General features: G+C 41.5%; 1 protein-coding gene across 1 annotated transcript; it reads left to right on the forward strand.

Annotated features, from left to right (window-relative positions):
- Nucleotides 1–2673: 2673 nt before the first annotated feature.
- On the forward strand, nt 2674–5365 carry ARL4A (ADP ribosylation factor like GTPase 4A). Its single transcript, XM_032182848.1, has 2 exons — nt 2674–2736; nt 2838–5365. The coding sequence occupies exon 2, from the start codon at nt 2904–2906 to the stop codon at nt 3504–3506; it is 603 nt and encodes a 200-aa protein (XP_032038739.1). The 5' UTR covers nt 2674–2736; nt 2838–2903; the 3' UTR covers nt 3507–5365.
- Nucleotides 5366–21842: the final 16477 nt, after the last annotated feature.

Here is a 21842-nt window from a genome sequence, read left to right on the forward strand (position 1 = left end):
TGTTATTTAATAGCTGTTTTGCAGGAATGCCTACAGGCATTAATTAAGATCAAGGTGCTAAGCACTGAGAAGACTTACAATGAAGAATAGTCCCTGCCCCAGAGAGTTCATAACTCAGTTTACAGCAAGTTACAACAGGTGGCTAAGATAAATTAAATGTAGGGAGAGGAAAGAAGTAGAACAACCTACTTCTCCTTGTTTTTAGACAGTGTGGATCATTTTCATGTATATATTTATGAATATATATATGCTCATTTGCTGTAGATGTTCATTTCTCTCAAATCTTAATTTATAATTATCTCCCCAATGCCACAAAAGTCCTCTTCCAAAGAAACACGTCATCTTTAAGATGTCAGATATGTTATACTCTAGAAAATCATCAGTTCTTTATCACTCCTCCTTCAAGGTCACTGAAATCTTATTATGTATTGACTTTTTTCAACAAAGCAATAGGTAAAGGCAATCTTTCTGCATTTTATGTTTTAAATTCAAATATCTGTAATAAAGGTAGTAGCTGGCCCATATCTTCCTTGTGGAATTAATTATAAAATAGACAGTTATTATTAGGATGTGTAAAGTGGCTTGGAAGACTGTAATATCTAGTGGGCTTATTTTTCCATTAAAATAAGGAAAACAATTTTATAGGTGGAAACAAAGGTCAATTTCATTTATTTTCAGCCTGTCAAGTTTTATGAATAAATCTATTTTCTGTAGCAATATTCCTTAACGTGGTATTTTTATCTGTTTCTACCAACTTTAAATTACTGAACACTGTTCATGAAATAATTAAGGCCCAGTTCTACTGTTGCTTTTCTATAGCTTTATATGCTATGCACCTCTTTATCCTATGGAAAGGTACAGTAAAATATTGCCAAGTTAGAAGCTGTACTAGTTGGCATTTGGGGTAGTAGCTTACCCCTGTTTTTCCACATAAGTAAAACCACTTTCCTATACAAATAGGCCACTTCCTCCAAGAAGTCATCTGCAAGATCAGGATGTAAATAACTAACAAAGATAAAAGCAGTGGAACATCTATCTCAAGGGTAAGCAAATTAGAAATTTGCTATTTTTAGTAGGATTGTAATGTATATCAAACCACGTATGCCTACAGCACGCAGTGGCATTTCTGTGGCTATACAATTCCCTTTCACTAATACATTTCTTTTTTTATACATCACATTTGTGACTTAAAATAGAAACTGTAATGTTTTCAAGTAGAAAATAAAATATGTAATTGCCAGAATATTCTTAAAAAGTCATCCCTTTCCAGCAGCCACATGAAGAAATCTAGAAGTGCTCTTGAAAAAAAAAAAATGCAAAGTTAATATAGAAAATATCACTATTTCTCTTACTGGAGCCCAGCAGGTCAAGGGCATAGCTGTGAGGATAGGCTAGTGACCCTCTTCTTTGTACTAATTGTGATACAAAGTAGAAAAAACAAATGCTTGGAACAGTAGCCTTTGGCAGTGCAACAGCTTTAGTTACCAGTCAAATAGATGTTTTCATCAAAAAGAATGGCTTATTTAATTTTTATCTAAATAAGGATTATACATAAACACTTTACTAGTATGCCCTGTTCTGAAGTCAAGGCACCTGATCCTTTTGTATGCTAGAGGCATTTTACGCTGAGCTGGTATAAATCCCACACAGGCATCAGAAAGAAGTAGGCATCTGCATTGCCACAGCTGCATTAAGACCATGTCGGCAAAAGCACTAAGTGAACAGTGATGGGGGAAAAATTAAAATTATGGAGAGATGGCAAGAAAATCTGAGACAAAACACAGCCCCAGGCCTCGTCTGAAACCCTGTCTGCCCTGAAATAGCACCATGCAAAAATGACTTATTAGACGGTTGTAATTAGTCTTGACTTTAGAAGATTTCAAAGCTTTTAAAGCTCATCCAATTAGGCTTGGATAGTGAAACGCAGAACTACTTCACACGGCCTTTTGCTGTGAGGAACCTCCCCTATCACCCACCCCAGCGCCATGTACGCACATCCGCACCCAACGCCCCCCGCACCCTCCCTGGCACCCCAAAATGGCGGCGCCCCCGCTTTAGCGGGACGAGGCGGCACGTCACGTGGTCCCGCCCGCCACGGATAACGTGATCAGCAAGGTGCGGGGGGGGGGGGGGGAGAGAGGCGGGGCTGCGCGTGCCGCCCGTTGCTAGGCGACGGAGGGCGCCCATGGGCGCGGCTGGTGGGGGGGGCTGACGGAAAGGCTGGGCCCACCGAGGGGCCCCGCGGGGCGGCTGGCAACGCAACGGGCGGCCGGGGAAGGGCGTCGCAGCGCGGCCCCCCCCCATTCAGTGCCGCGGTGCAGTGCGAGGAGCGTCCCGCGCGCTGTGAGGCGCCGCCGAGCCGCTCCCCAGCCGCGCCTAGAGGGGCGGGGCGCCGTCCAGAGTGACAGCCCCCGTGCCCAATGAGCGCGCGCGCGGCTCAAGTAGGGGCGTGGCTTCAGGGGCCGCAATCCCCCTTCCTCTTCGGCTGAAGAGGACAAAATGGAGTCCGCGATGAGTGGCAGAAGCTGTCGACCAATCGAAGAGGCGAAGCCCGCCTTCCTCCCCGCCCCCGCTGCGCGGCGGGACCAATGAGATGCGCGGGGCGGGGCGAGCGGGGCTAGGCGCGGGCTGGGCGCAGCCCGACCGCCAGAGGCGGTGGCGGCAGCGGGCGGTGCGGGTGGCATGGCGGCTGGCGCTGTGCTTATCTCCCCGCGCTGAGGGCGGCGGGGCCGAGCGGTAGGCGAGGGGCACGGCGGGGGTTGGAGGGCTTGGGGGACTTGAGGGGGGCCCTACAGGGCCGGGCGGGAGTCCAGCTAACGCCGCGTTTGTCGCCGCAGGCTCGGAGTGTAGCTGGGGGCCCCGGCGCTGGTGTGGGCAGGCTGCTGTCATCTCTTGGCCCGGCGATGGGGAATGGACTCTCGGACCAGACGCCGCTGCTGTCCAGCCTGCCGTCCTTCCAGTGCTTCCACATCGTCATCCTGGGGCTGGACTCCGCTGGAAAGACCACGGTGCTCTACCGGCTGCAGTTCAATGAGTTCGTCAACACCGTGCCCACTAAGGGATTTAACACGGAGAAAATCAAAGTGACGCTGGGCAACTCGAAGACGGTCACTTTCCACTTCTGGGATGTGGGCGGCCAGGAGAAACTGAGGCCGCTATGGAAGTCGTACACGAGGTGCACGGATGGCATCGTATTTGTGGTGGACTCTGTCGATGTCGAGAGAATGGAGGAGGCCAAAACGGAACTTCATAAAATCACTAGGATATCGGAAAATCAAGGAGTGCCTGTCCTTATAGTTGCTAACAAGCAGGACTTGAGGAACTCTCTCTCGCTTTCTGAAATCGAGAAGATGTTAGCGATGAGTGAGCTGAGTTCTTCAACCCCCTGGCATTTGCAGCCTACCTGTGCAATCATTGGAGATGGACTCAAAGAGGGACTGGAAAAACTATATGATATGATAATTAAGCGAAGGAAAATGTTGAGGCAGCAGAAAAAGAAGAGATGAGTTCTATTTTGTCCTTTCTCTATTAGAGTAGTTACATGGTCAAAATTTGACATGAGACAGCTTCCAAACCCAGGCCTGCTCGTTTGGATGCCGTTAAGCTTAGTTACGTTAAACAATCAGTTGCACAACCTTGCCTCGTGGAAGGCTGTGCAGTCATGGAACTTATTATTATTTTTTTTTAAATAGTCTCTTCTGACTTTATGGCTCTGCATTATTTCAGAAGCCCGAATAGATGATGTAATACTATCAGGAAATGGATGGATGGGTGGGTATATGTGACATGGATGTCTAAATAGCCAAATAAAACGAGGGTTTTCTGCGTAGTGTTGTATTCATATATTTGAGGGTGCCCTCTGCAAGCAATTTGCATTGAAGGTGTTCTGTGTTTTTAAACTTCTAATGCTCGTATGTGGAGTGTTTAGGTGAACATAATACAGCTTTAAAAACATGTATGAAGTTATTTCAAGAGGCTGTTCTTTATCTAGTTTGGGAATTTCTATGAAAGCTTGGCTACATGTGTATTTTTTTTTTTTTTTAAATTTGGCACTTTTTGAAATTGAATCATGTTCAGTTCAAATACTTGAAACGTAAGTGCTGTGGATTTTTCAACTGATTCGAAAGAGTTTTTTTGACAAGTAAAAAATGTAAACAACATGATGGAGCATGGAAAAGTGTTTTCCCAACATATAGCATGTTTTTGGTATGGAAGTTTTTTATTTTTATAGAAGTAGCCATTCATCCTTATACATGCACATTAAATCAGGTTTAAGCTATTACTCAAAATTAGTCATCTGTTTTTGAATGATGAATATTACGTCCTCATACTATCGAATTATAAATAAATTAATTGCAGTAAAAGAGCTATAAAGAACAATTTTGGCTGTTATGGTTCTAACCAATGCAGCATTGTTCGCTCTATTAGTGACTTTTTTGGCAATAAAACTGAAACCGTAATGAAGTAAAGATGGAGTTAAACTTAGCAGAGCACATCTTGTATCTCCCCTAAATGCCCCATTTTATTAAAGTGGTATTGCTATGTCACTTTCAACGTATGCTTTTTTTTTTTTTATCGTGACTCTTAAAGTATTTTGTGGTTTGGAATGTAATAATGCTTTATACACTCAAAACGTTTGACACTGCTGGGAGGGGGGGAGTGGGGGAAGAAGATTTTCAAGATGGGCCTGTGTTCTGCTTTAATTATGCTTTAAGCTGTTCTTGTTTACAGAGTGTGCAAACAGTGTTAACTGGGCAGGATAGTGCTTGACAGAAAAGGGAGGGTAGTTTTTCTTACTGGTACAGAGCTTCAAGTGACTCTTTAGACAACTTGCTAGCAATTAAAAGGGCTAAAACAGAGCCTGGACTAACTTTAAGTAGGACTGACTTTAGTGGTGCTGTAAAAATTCATCAGAATGTTAGATTATCTTTAAACTTTCGTTGGAAATACTGAATTAAAAAAAAAAAAAGGCAAAATATATATCCTCCTCTTACTCAACCAGCAAAGTAAATATGTTTTTCTTACCTGCTGCCATGTATCAGGAGGATGACAGCTACAAACCTGAATGTCAATCAATGTAACTTAAATATGTTTAAAAAAAAAAATCAAACTTTTTAACCTGCAGCTGTTCATCCAAGAATTAACCAAAAATGCACTTTAGTGTCTTCAATAACTGAAATGACAGCTGTTTTTTTATGACATCTTGGTCCTTTTTGAATAAACTGAAGTAGCTTCCAGTGGAGCTTTTGTATGTTGGTTATATATGTACCTGCACTGGTGACATTGTAAGTCACTTACTCAAGTAATGTCTATATTTATAGAAATGTGGATGACTTCTTAAACCTCAATAAACAATTCAAAACAAGTCTGCAGAGAGAAGGTGTCTGACTTCTTGCACTGCAGTTGTACGTTCTCTTCAACCTCTGGGCGTGTATTGATTCTCATAAGGATAGAAATATTTCTGTTGAAAACAGAATAATTAGAAGTGTGGTAAGGCTCATAAATGTACCAGTGTTATAAGTTGTAGGTATCTCATTAAAAACTTCAAGTCACAGAAGAAATACTGCAGTGACTTTTTTTTGAAGTGATGAGGTCCTGCATTTTTTGAGAAATCCTTTAAATAGGTGAACCTGTCTTGTGTTATGTGTAATATTTGGTAAATAATGTTGGGCATTTATCACATACACAGGTTGTACTGAATTCAGTATCTTCAGGCTCAAATATCTGATTACTGAGGAATTTGGGTGTACTTATAAGCCTTAAGTGAATTTCCTCAGATTTTATGGTAGGGAGTAGAATGGGGCAAGAGATATTAAACTTAGTTTTAGGCCTCTAACAAACAAAACAAAAAAAAAAAAAAAAAAAAAAAAAACAATTTAGAAACCTACAAATAAAAACTGCTAAATTTGAACCAGAATGCCCAAAATTCTCTTTCCAGAAGATGATATTTTCAGTTCTGTTCATGTAACTGATGGCACATCAAAATGTAGGTTACTAACAGTCAATCCTGAGAAAGATGTTTGTGCTGCCTAGGCCTATGAATCTAGGGCATTACTGGTATCATCTGGCTAACGTTTTCCTTCCTATCATGTGCACAATACTGCTAGGTTAAGGAAGCTGATGTGACAGGCTGGCTCTTTGTACTCAGTAAACAAGCCGTAAAATACAAAGTAATGATTGCTTCATTTCAAGTATTCATTTGAACTACTACTGGGAATAGTTGGAAAGCCATCCCACTCCCAAAAGTCAACCATATTTTGTTCTGCGTATTAAACATGCCAGTGTTTAACTGGTGACAGTCTCCATTAACATGCATAAAAGCTTCAATGAATGGTTTTAAATACAAAGGCAGGACTGATCTGTCTTCCAGCACTGTTCTTTAGGGGAAGAAGTCAGAAGGTGGAGAGCAGTGTTTCTTGAATGACCTGGTTGTTGTATAAAGTTTAACTTGGAGTAGAAAACTTCAAGTGGGGAATGAGTTTCACATTCAAGCTATACCTGTATCTGTACTACAATTGTTTTGCTGGGGTATTACAGTAACTCCTAAGTAATGTATTTGGTTGTAGCTGTACCTCCAAAACTGTTTAGCATTACTTTGTTCATAGCTGACAGCTTTGTCAAAATGGTGATTGCTAAAGAGCACTTGGTATCCCTTGCTGACTGTGTTTCTGCTGGCATAGCTCTGTCAGCCTGGGATTGCTCTCTTCCATCTGAAGAATAGACAAACCGGGCCTAAATTACTGGTATGTGTCAGAAAACCTTCAGAGGAGGTGGATAAACAGGTATAATTTTGTTACAATGATGGAGTTATTATGCAAATTTTTAAATAAATGTTGCCAAATTGGGCTTCAAATGATATTTTGTTCTTCAAGGTGCTGGCTAAGTTAAATTATCTGAAACTGCTTCTGCGTTAAGAAGGCATGGAATTGCATTTAGACTGGTGCAGCACTGTTAGAAACAAACCACACGTCCTTGTTACCTTATTGCTGCTGTTGTAGAATCACAGGTCGTTATGGCACTGCCTCAGCCGTTTATATGTATAAAATCATTTAAAGTTGACCAGGCTTCAGGGTCTGGTCTCTGTTCTCAAGCTGCGTAGCAGTGTATTAACTGCCAACCCTTTCAGCTGAAACTGTTGAGCTGAACTTGTGTTTACATTTGAAAAAAATGGATACTACTTTCCAGTAAGGCGGAGGTTGAAATCTTTCTCCCTCAGCCAGCCCACTGCTCTGTGGGCTGACTTGATGAGATACTCTCTGTGCCCCTGGGTCGCGCGGGACCTGCTGACCTCAGCTGGGGTGGTCACGGAGCTGGTGAGGAGCCGATAGCAGCCTGGTGGTGCTCAGGCTGACAAGCCCTTGTGGACGCCGCCACAAGCTGAAGGCAGCTATCTGTGTCTTGGATCCATTGTTTACAGATAGTGTGGCGTTAATTAGTGGCTGGCTGAAACTTTGTTGACAAGAGAGTGTGATTCTTGGTGTCTGAGAAGGACTTGGATACTGCATTGATACTATAAAGAAAGAATTCGTAAGGGAGAGTGTGGAAAATGCAGGCAGCCCGGATATTCCATATATAGGGCATCAGCTCTAGCGTGCAGTCTGAGTTCAGATTGGTGTGCATGAAGTTTAATACATCTGCTCATAACATTATGTTCCTTTGGCTTGAGAGAGAAATCTAGGAATGACTGGGTGCTTTTTGTATCATTATTGTCATTTCTCTGTCGTGTGACTCATCTCTGAGAGGGTCACAGCCTACAGCTGTGCTCTGGTAACCAACAGCCTCATGTCTTTGAGCCAAAACCACTTCTGTTGCTGCAGGAAGGGATATCTGTGGAGCTGTGAACAGGCAGAGTCTCCTTCATGTTTAGTCTGCGGGATGAGGAAAGCTTTTTTTTTTTTTTTTGATTCCTGACTGACCTATGTTTGTGAAGGCTTGTCCCTCTCACAAGGCTTTGCCGGTGGTGGTTATTTTTAGGAGCAGTACAATACTGCAGAACTATGTGGATGAACCATGTGTGTTTTGAAACTGAAGGGAAATACGCAGCCCAGCTTCACAGCGGGGTGATGCATGGGGTTGCCAAATGGCCTCTTGCAGTGATCCCACCTAGCTGAAAAGAAAATCAAGGTGTAATACACAGCTGCTAGCTTGCCCTTCTTTAAAGTGCTAGGTGATCTTAAATCAGCTGTAATGAAGTAAAACTGCAGTTTCAAAGAACTAACTGAAATAATAAAGAAAAAAAAAAGGGAGGGGGGGAGGGGAAGTATCCCAGCAGCAAATTAGACTGGACAATCCTACCTCTCAGCTCCTGTGTCACTGCCCCTTGCTGTGACTGATCCGAGGCACTGCCTGCTCACTGCTCAGCCAAGCTGAGAGCACATTTGCTCACTTTTCTTATGGTGAATTTATACCAGGCCAAGCCCAAAATCTAAGAAGAAAACCTAGGCAGGGAGGCCAGACAATGCTTCCAGACTACTACCTGCTTGTAAACAGCTCAGGAAGGTAAAAGAAGTTAATCCCTGAGCATCCAAGATTACCCCTTCTTAGTTCCAGCTATATTTACACAGCTGCTCCTCCAGACTAAAGAGTTAGAGATGATTAAATACTGAAAGTCTGGAAAAGAAAGGAGAAGGATGGGTACAATTGTTGGCTGGGGGAGTGTGCAGGGAGAGAGGATCTGAAACTGCTGGACTTCACTAGCTGTTCAAGACTTTGAGCCCTAAGGGAAATAGATACACTTCTAGGCTGCTTAATTGGCTTCAAATCTTCACTCTTATGTGCTGTAGTTTTCCTATTGCTGAAATGAAACAATACCTCATTTAAGAAAGCCACCTAATCGCCGCATTCATCTCTGGTCACGCTGACCCAGAGGAAGGCCTGCGGGGTGTCGAGCCGGCAGGCAGCCGGGGAGGCCAGGCTGGCTGGCACAGTGGCTGCCCTGTCTCAAGGACAAGCAGAAGTCCAGGTCAGGCGAGGTAAGGGTGTAAAGGCTGGTTGTACCTCAGCCACCACACGTGGTCCAGAGCTACCCCTAACTCTGCAATCTTGGCGCTTATCTTCTGTTATCGCTTTATGAATGATTAATTCGTTCGTAAGAATAATTTCCTTAAGAGTGTAGCATTTCCATCCGTTGCTGCATCAACGTCATTGTCCTAAAAGCTTTGGTAGGCTTTGTTGTTGGAACATCTCTGAGTTGGGTGTCATAAGGACTGGTTTGTGAGTCAAAATGGTTGGGAAAGAGTGTTCACCTCTGCTGTGGTGACTTGTTTACCTAAACAGGGTCTTTTAGTAAAGCTGGCCTAATGTGGAGGAAGACACTACAACAGAAGGAAATTTTCTAAAAATATCCTCATTTCTAAAATTAACTGAACCCTGCTGGCCTTCTTACTGCTGGATGCTGTGGAACGCATGGGCTACTAGTGCTCTTTTGACACTGGTTTCATGATGATCTCTAAGGTGCCTTCAGCAGTTTTCAGACCACCAGCATAAGGTCTCCACTGTTTTAAATGGTAATACTGAACTTACATATCCATGATGTACATTTTTATCTGTCCCTCTGAGGTGTTACTGTGGGTCAATCTGGATTCTCAAAGAAAATGTTGATTCTCTGTGAAACATGGATTAATGTAACAATGTCTCTGCAAACACAATTTGTTCCTGCTATATCCCAAGTGGCATAAGTAAAATGGTAATCTGTGGACTATTAGTTGCACTGTTTCCATTGAACTTCATCTAATGAGTTTCTATTTGAATCAGGGATATATGTTTCATTTTTTCTGATTATACTGCATTTGATATAGGAGCTGAATTGTGCTAACCTTGGGACTACTAGCCTCCCTCATTTTAATTAGCTTAGAAAATTGACTTCTACATTTAAAGCCACTGTAATTCAGCTGTAATCACTCATGTTAGGCTGGTGATAAATGGGACTCTCAGCCTGTGCCCACACTGATGCTTTTTGACAGATCTCCTATTGCTGCATCAATGTACTTCCCTCACTTCGTGCTGTAGTAGGACTTGTAGGAACACCAGTATGGTTCAGCAACTGCATTTCTACCACTCTCTTGTGTAATTCACTTATGTACGGTGTTTGCCTATGTGTCTTGCTCTTGCTGTAATCAGGATAGAGGATGCTTGAGAAGATTCTGTACAAAGACTCAGCTGTGTCCTGCAGTTTTAAAAGACACACTTCAGCCTATGTCATTTATTTGTAAAGCCCTGGAGTGAATGCTGGAAGCTGGAGGTCAAGGCTGAAGATAGGTGCCTCCAGCCCAGCCATTGATAGCTCTGGTCATTTTATCCCTGAACTCTTGTTACCTGCATTCAGAGCAAGGATCTTGTGGTTGCTTTCACATTTAGATTCATTCTTAAAACTGCTGTGAGGTACTCAGATATTACAGAGACAGCATAATGGAAAGGAATAGACAGAGTGTAAGAGTAATTTTGATTCTGGATTGGCTTGTAACTTTTATTTGTGGTCAGAAGCCAAGCGTCAGGCCATCATACCATTTCAAAAGTAATATGTTTGTGTGAGAGTTTAAAAACACAAGTTCAACATATCGTGTTATGTTTAACTCCATGAGCTGCAGCTTCACAGAAAACAAAAATATTACTATAGCTGTAAATAATAATTCATATCATATTATTCAGTAAATAAATATTCATAAAGCAAATCATCCATATCTGATTTTTGTTTGCACTTAACCATAGCTATTAAGCAAATGTAGCCAGAATTATTTGATTTTATATTTGAATTAAATTGGGGTGAATATACAGTCTTCCAGATTGGGCACATGAAGTTTTCAAGTTAAAGTAATTTGCAAAGATCTTGAGTTGAAATAATATATTATCTTAAAATAAGCCTTAATTTGGAGTGGTCAGTAACATAAATGGCTGGTAATTCCTTTGAAAATATAGGTTTATTTTACATGGTATGGTGAGAAATGTATTTTGCAGTGATTACAGACCTTGGGATTCAGAGGGTCTCCTGTTCTCTCTGCCTCTCTTGGCTGTAATGAATCAGTCTGCACAGGATGTGGCTGCTAGCAGATGATAATGCAAAGTGAAGGGCTGGGCCATGAAAAGCCCCAGGGTGGCTCAGCATGGTGCTGAGTTCTCACGAAGAGCTGATTGCTTTCCAAAAATAAGAACAGGAACTAGGGCAGATAATCCATGTAAAATGCACTTTCCACCCTTACACATTCACAACAATTTATTATTTTCAGCATTATGGAGCGTTACATGTTGATTACATACATAATATATCTAGGCACACACACCTACACACATTTCTACGTGTACTCTTGCAAGCCCTGTTTGCAAGAGTTTTTTTAGGATCCTGTTTTGTGGGTGTATTTCTAGAACATGTAAATAGATTCATGTTTTCACATCATTTAAACTCAAATGTGATTGCAAACAAGAAATGTGATTGACAGCACTAGAAATATGGTGGCTTGATTTTTTTTTTTTTTTTTTTTTTTTTGCTCTGTTTTAAATCCTTCATTTTATTAGCACAAGGTAATCTGGGCTGTTCACACCATGTATGAACCATGCTGTTGTGGTGGCATTACCATTGCTCAGAGTTCAGGTTGTGTCAGCACTGCTTTTATAAACATAAATCCGTATTTCAGAAGCTTAATAATCTAATAAGCCTTGAAATTTCACACTTGTCTGAAACTTGGCACAGAGTATTAACTTTGCCTTTTACCACATTAAATAAAAATATATATTAGAGGGGAATGTAAATAAATGAAAAATAGGCTTATTGTGTTTGCTGCCTTTTCTCTCTCAGTGTTAATTTTGTTTATTGAAATGAAATGGAGTGAACTCACAGTTCTAAGTGGAAACCTTTGAAATTTTTTTCTTAAGTCAAAAATTGCAGTCATTAGTGTTTGCAAATCAGACCTACACACATCACACAAGCCTGCAGATCTCACATACAGTGACTGAAGCTCCCTCATCTGCGTCAGCACAGCAATTCATATGAAGTAACAGCTGCAGGACTGACTGGGCATACACAGAGAACAGAAGCATGGACGTGTCTTCCTTTGTTGCTTTAATATATAATTTCAAGTCCTGTGATTACCTAAGTACATTTTCTAAACAGTGATGATGTGTAAAGTTAATCAAATGCTGTGCTTCCTCTGTCTTGTGGAAAAGCCCATTTTCAGAAAATTTCCAAGTTTTTTTTTTTGTGTGTGTGTGTGTGTGTGTTTTGTTGTTGTTGATTTTATTTTTTTTTTTAAATAAATGTTTGAAAAAAGCTCTAGTGTAAGCCTTGATTTTTGCCTACCCCATCTAGATAACCCATAGATTATAGCGAGGGTCACTAACGGTAGAGCTTGCTTGTGCACTTTTTATAGAGAAAAGCATTTTCTTTTCTTAAAGGTAGCAGTAACACAGGGATCCCGTATTAATAATTGCTTTAGTCTGACCTATATCACTTTTTCCTTGTGTATTCACTTAAGCCTCTGCACAGGGTGCATATAATCTGACAGAATCTGCAATATTTTATTTTTTTTTGCAATATTTTATTTTTTTTTTTGTATTCGTTGTAGCTGTACATATGTGCCTGCACAAAGCAGCTCTTGCACATCCTTACCAAGGAAGGCTGATCTGCTCTGAAGACTAGACATGCTCTTCACTCTTACTATACCCAGCCCATTTTGAAAAGTACACAAAACCCAAATCCCCCCTCCCATCATATATATACATTATTTTTTTTTTTTTCCTCCATCCCTTTCAAATACCTACTCCCACTTTCAGTGGGAAGGCAATAGTTATATATTTTCTTTTGGAAAATCCATACTTATTTCAAGCACTTTGAGGCAAGTTTAGGGTACCTTTATACTCCACTTACCTTGCTATTTACTTCCCTAAGGAGAGCTTTCCACATACCAAATGGTCTCCCAGAAAGAGTGCTGGGAATTTTCAGTGTAACACAGACACAACAATCAGGATTCATTTAACTAACATCTAAAAATTAGCTATTTAAGCCTGATTTAGGCATCTTTAGATATTTTCACTGCCTATAGAAAGAAAGATGTTTGACTACAGCATGTTTTATCCTAGTTCAGGAGTGGGATCAAAGGCAGATCAAATAAATTCTCTTATGGCTCTATCTGCCCTACAGAAGGCATAAACTGATTAACTCAAATATAGACACCTGCCTTTGACACATCTATATTTATATCCTAAATGATAGCCACTAATACATGCCAGCTACCTTGTTAGAAAATGCAGGTGTCTGCCATCTGAAATCTGTGTCAATCTACAGCAGCTAAGAGCCCGTTGTGGTCCTTCTTAGCAAATTGACCACGGTGCTTCTGGGTGCTGTAAAATCATCATACTGTTCATAGAAAGAAAACATAAGGACTGATATAATAGTATATTTTAAGAAAAAATGAAGTGGCAGCTTTTATTTGCAGTGCACACTGCATTTCATAGTCTGAAAATTCTCACTAGAAAAAACAGAAAACCAAATTACTTCTTATGGTGTTTTATGGCTCAGTCAAGCCACTTTTGTACGTAAAGGTAGCTTTTTCATTGCATTCAGTGGTATAAGATAAGGCTGTAGAATTGTGCAACAAACCTGCCAGCTATAAAAGCTTTTAGATAGTAAACTTTTTGATTATTTTTTTTAATGTAAGTAAATCCCCACCTACTAGCTGTTACTGCAATTGAGTCTAGCAACACTTGTGCCTGCTTCCACAGGTGCTGGGGGTTGCAATCACTTTGAGTGATTATTGAAAGGCTATGAGCAATCGTACTCACAGTGTTTGAGGATGAAAGGAGTTTGCTGAAAGAAAGTTCCCAAGATACTATTTAGGGGTGATCCAAGAAGAGAAACAAGATGTGAGTAAGAAGCAATGTGAGCAGAGGAATTGTAAACAGGCTGGTGGCTTCTAGTTCTCTTTCTGTCTTTGAGTGAGGAACTGATAGTATTTAAGATATCCCTAACTCATGAGAGGGTATGAGAAGAGGTCTTTCCTGTCTCCTCATATTGCAAAAATGGTAAGGACTTAAAGCTTTCTTAAATATCTTTAGCTAAGCTTTGGTTGAAGGAATTGAAAGTCGTTATGGACAATACTCTGACATTGCATGTTGCTGATTTCCTTAGGAAACCAAACTAAAATGCTGGGAGGAGTACTAGAGGAAGGAAGTGGCCTAGAAAGCAAAGGCCTAAGGGTATAGCTCTGGGTTTTGGTGTTTCTGTGAATGAGCTGGTCAGGAATGTTGTGCGCTTCTGTAGTCCTGGGACTTCAGTTTGTTAAGGTATTTGCTTCTTAAGAAGAAAGTGTGTTGAATTACTGAGTGATCTGCATTCCCTAAATCACCATACTCTCCTGTGAAAACAAAGTAAGTGTATGCCTCCTGAAGGTTTTTTCTGTGATATGAGACCAGCTGCTATGAGTTCGTATCAGTTATCTGTGGTGAGATGATAACTGTATGTATAACCTAAAGCAGATATCATCTACTTCCCTAAACAACCTGTTGACTCTGTTGTATGGATTAGACACTGATTATAAAGACCTATAGGCTGGAACTGAGACTTGCTGAAAAGTCATGTTGTGCCTAGCAGCTTGCTTTCTTTCTTCTGTTGCAGCAGATATGTATAGGAAGTGTTAACCATTGTTTCTCAGGCCTGTGACAGTGGATTCATAAAATATAACATAGTACAGCCATTTAGTAGTACTGGATTTGCTGGCTATCTTAGGCAGAGATGTTACAAGTTTTCTTGTTTCTGTGATAGAAACTTGGTGACTGCTTGCTTTGCTTTTTATATACATAATAATGTTGGTCACTAGGCTATTGTTATATTTCTTGAGCATGCTGTGGTTATTATTACGAAGTATACAGATGTGTGAACAAAGACTTTAAATGTGTGATCTGCTAGAAAGCACAACCATGTTTAGAAGCTGTTCTCAAAAAGAAAAAACAAACATGTTTATAAACACTAGTTGGTAAGTGATGAGTCCTATTTAATTATAGGAACTTTTTATCTGTTTACTGGGTCCTAGTGACTGCCCTCTAATAAACTAATATCAATAAACATGTGACTTCTAGTTTTGTTTGTAAATAATGATAATGCATAGGGTGGTGCACGCGTGTCATTTCTCACACAAGGAGAGCTACAGAGGTAAGTCATCTATCAGCCTCTTCAGCTCGGTGGCTTTCTGCAGTGCCCCTGGACCAAGGCTGGTGCACCAGATTCAGGAGAGCTCTTCATACTCAATGTGCTTAGTCTGCCATGCTGTTGGGCTGCTCTTGTGCAGCGAAGGGCTGTGTGCTGTGGCCTAGAACCCCCTTTTGACAAACATGAGTAGCTGGAGACTGGCTTCCTAGCTCAAAAAAAAAAAAAAAAAAAAAATCAGGTCTCCATGCAATCAAAGGATCTTACAGTGCCAATAGCAGCTTACGGCAAATAGGGATCTAATAGCTGCATTTCTCCACCTCTGTCCCTGAAGCTGTGGTCTTGGGCTCTAGTGGGTTTACATCAGTGTACTGTACAGTGATTACTAAAAGCTTTCTTTGAATCCTCCTGTATTCCAATAGTCTGAATACTGTCTTTCACAGTCTTAAATGTGGAAAACACTGGGGGTATTGCAATAACCTTACTAATTCTTGGTAAGGAATGTAAAACCTGGGTACCTCAACTAACATTTTTACCAGGAAGCTAACAACTAATTTGCTACTGCACTTGGAAAGCCATTTGCTGCATTTCTTTGGACAGTCATTATCGGCACTTAGAGCTAGCCCCTATCTCCAGAGGTAGGAGCTGTCAGTGTTGCTGTCTCTGGGCCTGAGGAGAAATGTCATCCACATCACCCTCTTCTATCTGACCAGCCAGGGGCCATGTCTGACCTCTGAGGGCTTGGCAGGGTCACACTTCTGGTAAAACCTCTCCTGGGGAAAGAGATTCAAGTGCCTTTGACACGGGTTATTGAATAATGGTGAGAGAAGACCGCCACTGTACTCAAACACCTGGTGGCAGGGGTGGTGGTGATCACTGCCACTGACAGGTGCTGATGCTCTGCTTTCTGTGCACCCCAGTGCTCAGATTCAGTTTGTGACAGTTTTGTGAAATAATCTCTTGCTGAACTGCATGTGGAAAAAGCAATGTGTCTCCTTCTCCTATTTAGGTATTTTCGCTGGTGACTCTCAGGCTGCTAGGTGCTTGGGGATGCTCTCAGTTACAGACAGGCATGTGCTTTCCTCCAGAGAAAAAAGTGTGGAACAGTGACAATGGGTCCATCAGGAAGCTCCCCAGGGTCTGGGGGCTGGAGGTGCAGCTCTGTCTCAGGGCGTCCCAGTGCTGCCAGTGTCAGCAGGCTCTCCTGCCTTCCACTTCTCCCCAGCAACGCTCGAGGTGTACTGGTCAGTCCTATCCCAATGTACCTGGTGTTCAGCTGTAGTGCACAGTCCCACAGAACTGTAGCTTGATGAGGTGGCCATGTAGTTCAAAGTCCTCTGCTTCTGCAGAGCAGTCATGCCTCAGGAGGGAGTGGTGGGAGAGCCCTGACGGTGTACTCTGCCCTCAGCAGTACTATCTTGAGCATGGTGACTGTGAGGGGCTGCAACAAGCTGGGGACAGGGCAGATATCTGTGTAATGCTTCTGCCCAGCCTGGGTAGGCATAGCTGGGGACCTGCTCTCAGCAGTATTTGCTCTAGACATGTTTGGAAGTTGTTCTAGACCTAGGAAGTGTTCAAATGGTGACACAGGTGGAGCCCAGCTTGCTTGAGCTTTTATTTTTGAATAATCAGTGGATGCCAAAACATTTCCTTTGAAAGTACTAGGATGAGCCGCCTTTAACCGGTAGGTCCTGTTGCAGCCCATGGCTTCCATGTTGAGTTTTATAGGCTTTAATGTTTAAAACTTGTTTTAAACCTTAGGACAGCTTCCTGGACAGTGAAAAATGTAACAAGGGTTTTCACCCTCCAGTGTCATTAGACATCAATATATTATGCCTGAATTTCTGGGGTACCAGGAAGTGTCAGGTCAATTATAAATGGTGACTCTGAGTTGGAAAGCATCTGGTGTTACATGCTCCCCTCTTCCTCCCACCCCAATCAACTTGCAAGGACAGAAGGATGGGAAATCTTGATCCTCCTGAAGGCTGGCAAATGGAACCTTGAGGCCTCGTGGTACCTGAGGACAAGAAACAGTTGCTTCTAGAGTGATGTTGTACACTGACAGCTCCTCATGTCATATAGGTCAACTCAGTTTTCACCTAGAGAATTTGGGGTGTGTAGGAGAGCTCATGATGACATAGGTATATGTCACTCTTACTTCCAGTTTCATTATGTGTGTGAACTGTATGTTTGAAAGGAGACATTATTGACTTGACTCAAATGGTGTGTGTTTTCCTTTTAGGAGAACGTGAGTTGTAGCTTCTGTTGGGATATAAATAAAGCCTATAAAGGCTTTATAAGGGCTGGGTTGGCTATTGTCATTCTCTTTGACTATTAGATTAGCAATTAGGTTACTTAATAACATCAAATAACATCAGGGAGGAGGATGCAATTGGTTTGTCCCAGCATAACATCCTTGCCCTTTCCTCCACTCTCCTGCTGGCTGGGCCCCCTGCTGGGCAAGGGGGTTTCAGTGGGTGCCTGATGGGCTGGGATGTGTTTGTGTACAAATAAATGGTGGTAAGGGTGCCACTTACTGCAAGTGAATATGCATGAATTGTTTGGATGCCCTCCCATAGCATGAGGAGGTGCCCTGGCACCTGTTGTTTTGTTGGTCACCTCTAACCCATGGGAGCTGTGACTCATTGCTTAGACCTCTACAGCTCTGGTGACTATCTAAGATGGAGCTTATGCGGGGAGCTCCCTCCTTCATGGTAAACCATTGTCTCACTTCCTGCATGTGGATTTGTTAGGGCTTAAAGGGGTGTGTGTGCACTTAAGGAAGTTTCAGCCTCTTCTTTACTCCCTTATAAATTAACGCTGTGTTGTGACAGCTCTGGGAGCTTGGGCTGTCCCTGATGGATGCTACGTGTTCCCTGACCTCTCTGGTAGTGTTGCCAGTCCAGGGGAACTGCCTACAGCACACAGCATCTTTTCTCCCATCATCAACAACCTTTGACGTGGGACTTGTTCCCTTGCATCTCATGATGCTGGGAGGTGTCTCATCGTTCTTTTTGCCATGCTTGCCTCAGACCTGAAAGCTGCAAAAACAGTAGTAATTTATTAATTCTTTATTATAACAACAATCACAACTTGTATTTGTGCATGCTTCCCCTCAACTTTTGTTCAGTCCTTTTGTATATCTGTTCAGGCAAAAATAGATAATGCAGCAGAATGTCATACTCTATCTAATGTGAAAAGTCTTAGCTGGAGGATGTGATCTGGCTTTAAATCTGTCCAATTTTACTCTATTTTTTTCTGGGGGAGGGGTAGCGAAATGACCAAATAAAATCTTGACATGACTGAAAACAAGCCTGATGAGAATAGAATTGTACCAGTTTTTATTGTATTTTATCCTAATTGCTCATCTTATAATATACAGGCAAACATCTTACAGCTTAACTGAGCTATGTTCTACACAGTCTGCTATTGTATTAGGTAATTGATTTACAAAGTGTGACAGAAAAACAATAATTTATCTTCAATAAATTGATTAATAGATGCCATGATCTTGTTATTTGCACATGTAATGTGTAAGCATATCAATAGGATGTTTCTCTATGCACATCACTATAAAGTATTGAACTTACGATAGCATAACACATAGTATATATGAACATCTCTTTATATGAGGAAATTACAAAGCTTTGTGAAGCACTGCTACTTTCTTCAAAGCACTTATCTTCCTAAAGCAAAACCTATTAATAGTAGTAGAACACAGACTGATGTAAATGGAATTTCTAGAAACATTCCTGTTGCTAGCTATTACATTTGGATTTATCATGAATTCTTGGTGGGTACTCAGCCCACACTCGGACACTAAAATGATACAGTACCCTCTTTAGGGTTTAGAGACTGCTAAGCTAGACTTCAGATTAGTGGGAGGACCTTGAGGAAAAGCAGGGATAGCTGGAGGAAAGAACGAAGGCCACACTTGCGTAGTTACAGTTTACGTCACTTCGTTAAGTAAACAGGGTGGTTCTGCTAGGCTTTCTGACTTTGTAGTTGTAAAGATACGTGCTTCTTGTGTCATGCCAAACCATCCCACTGATAGAGAAGTTAGCTTGTTCTCCTACCTGTCATCTTGCCAAAAAACAATGTGTAGATTATGATGTGGGGATAAGATCAAATATAAGGGATCAGTATTGCCTTTGGGGATATTTCCCTCCTTCCTTCTCGTGGGAGACTTGCCTGCTTGTTGTCCCCAGCTGTTAGTCTTAGTTACATTCAATCTTGTATTTTATACCCCTGTCCTTTTTGTAATCTATTCTGCAATAATCATTCCTTGGTGGGGAATATTAAAAAGGCAGATTGAACAAGGACGTACTTCTGTTTCTTATGTGTCAAGATTATTGCTTCCATCTTTGAAACTCTGCCTGGCAAAACACTGATGCAGAATGACATCTTGGCATTGCTGTTACACATACCAGTGTTGTAGACTTGATCACAACAGAATAAGTGTTTATGCTGGTATAATTATACTGGTGAGGTAAGTGAAGTTAGAGCATTATACCACAACAAATGCTTTTGCTTATATCTGCAAGTTGCAGATAAGGAAGAAACTTCCAGTTTAACTAGTCTATCTTGGGTATGTCTGTAATCTTACTGGGTTTTTCTCACCATGCCTGATCTGAATCTGATCATAAAAACTAATGGTGATAAACAGTTATAAAAGATTAATTTCAAAGGAAAGATTGTCACTTCTGCTCAAAATAAATCTAATTTGGAAATCTTTTCCTTCTACAGCTTGTGTAGGTGTGTGGGACCAGTGGTGCATCTGTTAGCATGGCTACAGCATCTTGTGTACACGCAGAAGTTCTTGTCACTACCTAAGAAGTTAGCTCTTTCCTTTCCAACATCCTTAACCTGTCATGTGCCATGATACATGTACCTATAGAGACTTAGTATTCTGAGCTGTCACTATCTAGGTGTTACTGCTCCATTGCGGCTGCTTGCCTCTCTGGCTGTATGTGGTAGACTTGAGGCTTGTGTCCAAGCCTCCTTTGTTGACCACTGGAATGCTTTTGGGATGGCTGTGACACACTTGGCAGAAGAGGATGGTCACCTCCCCCTTACAAACATGCCAGGGCACAGTGCAGGCCAAGTCCTTCCAGCAACATCAAACGACTGTCTGGGGCAGCTATAATTATACATATAGAGAGGCCAAGTACTGCATATTTCAAGGGCAAGTGGGGCCAGAAGGAAGTCTGAATGACTAGGTAATGCAGCTGGACTTTAGGAAACCTGTGGGCTCAATGCTGTTCCTCAGTTGGTACACTTAAAGTAGTTAACTTTAAAGTTTTCTCTGGGCAAATAAGCATATTGTCTCTTTGCTTAACTTTAAATACATTCTGAGGTGGTTCTTCTCTTCTGTACATCTCCAATCCAATAGACTCTGGACTGATGCCTTGAACTCCTACCTGCTCTGCCTGACATATGACTACTAATAGTGTCAAGGACTGTTTGCATGTCCAGATTTAGTTAAGGAAATGATTCTATAGCAGATTAGCTGGCTAAACCTGACAGCCAGATTATATGCATCAGCATTGCTTGCTTAATGAAACCAGAGTTACTGAAATATCAGTCACACTGTCTGCTGCCACCTCAGCTAATATGACCGCTTCTTGGATGTGATCTGAGTGCTTTGCTCCAACACTTGCCTGAAAGTCAGCATCTTTTTTTTTCTCAGCTCTGATGAGGAACAAGTATGTACTACTGTTACTACAGTAACACAGTAATTGAACATTCTAGTAAGAACATGTTTTATATTAAAAGCCATATTTATCTCATTGTGAACAGTCTTAATTTAGCTATAACCCTTAAACTGAAGCTTAATTCTATTGCACTGGGAGATGCTTTCTTGCAACACTCTTGGTCATATTATGAACACATCGCGTATGTGTAGAGGAGCTGTTCAAAGAATCACTTCTAAAAATGAACTAGTTGTCTGAAATACCTACATAGAGCTAAGCAATAAAAGCTATTAAACTGATTGTCATCTTTCTCTTGTTCGGGGGAAACAAAGAATAAACTGAAGAAGACAAAACTTATGTTCTGTGCCTGACTCAATATGTGCAGCCCAAAGTAAAACTTGTCTCATACACATGTTTGGATCAAGCCTTGATTTTTAAGCAAGAGCGGGGAAGTGGGTAGGAAAGGATGGGAGATGGTCCACTGATTTCAGTGGGTGCTGACTCAGAATCTTGTTCCCTCAGCAGAAAGAATCTGGTCCTCCTTAGCTTATGTGAGAGTCTGTCTTCTTCCTTTCCACTAGTACAAAGTGTCTGCGGCCTGCTACAGTCTGAGCAGAAATAAGGAATCCCACTAAAGCTTGTGGCCTATCAGCTTGTTATGTTATTGCTGCCTATCACTCATGGTGCTTTAGGCTATTAACCAAACTTGTTGAGTACTGGGAACACTATTAAGCAGCCATAGTTGACACTGATGGTGACAGTTAAGCCACAGGACCCTCAGGTTAGTGAAAGCTAAGACTAGCTTTTCTTGCAAGGATTTTGACTTTGAAATCTCTTGTCCCTGTTGGCCACTGACTCAATTGCTTAATTCTTCCAAGTTAGCTCTTTGTTTTGAGATGGTAGTTGTTCATTTCATTTTTCTTTACCAGTTCAATTGCTCTTACTGTATAAGGAAGAATGACTGAAGCACTGAAGAAAGTATGTTAGAACTTGTAGTGGAAACAGCATACTATGGCTGT

This window comes from Aythya fuligula, chromosome 2 (genome assembly GCF_009819795.1).
Source record: "Aythya fuligula isolate bAytFul2 chromosome 2, bAytFul2.pri, whole genome shotgun sequence".
Lineage (NCBI taxonomy): Eukaryota > Metazoa > Chordata > Aves > Anseriformes > Anatidae > Aythya > Aythya fuligula.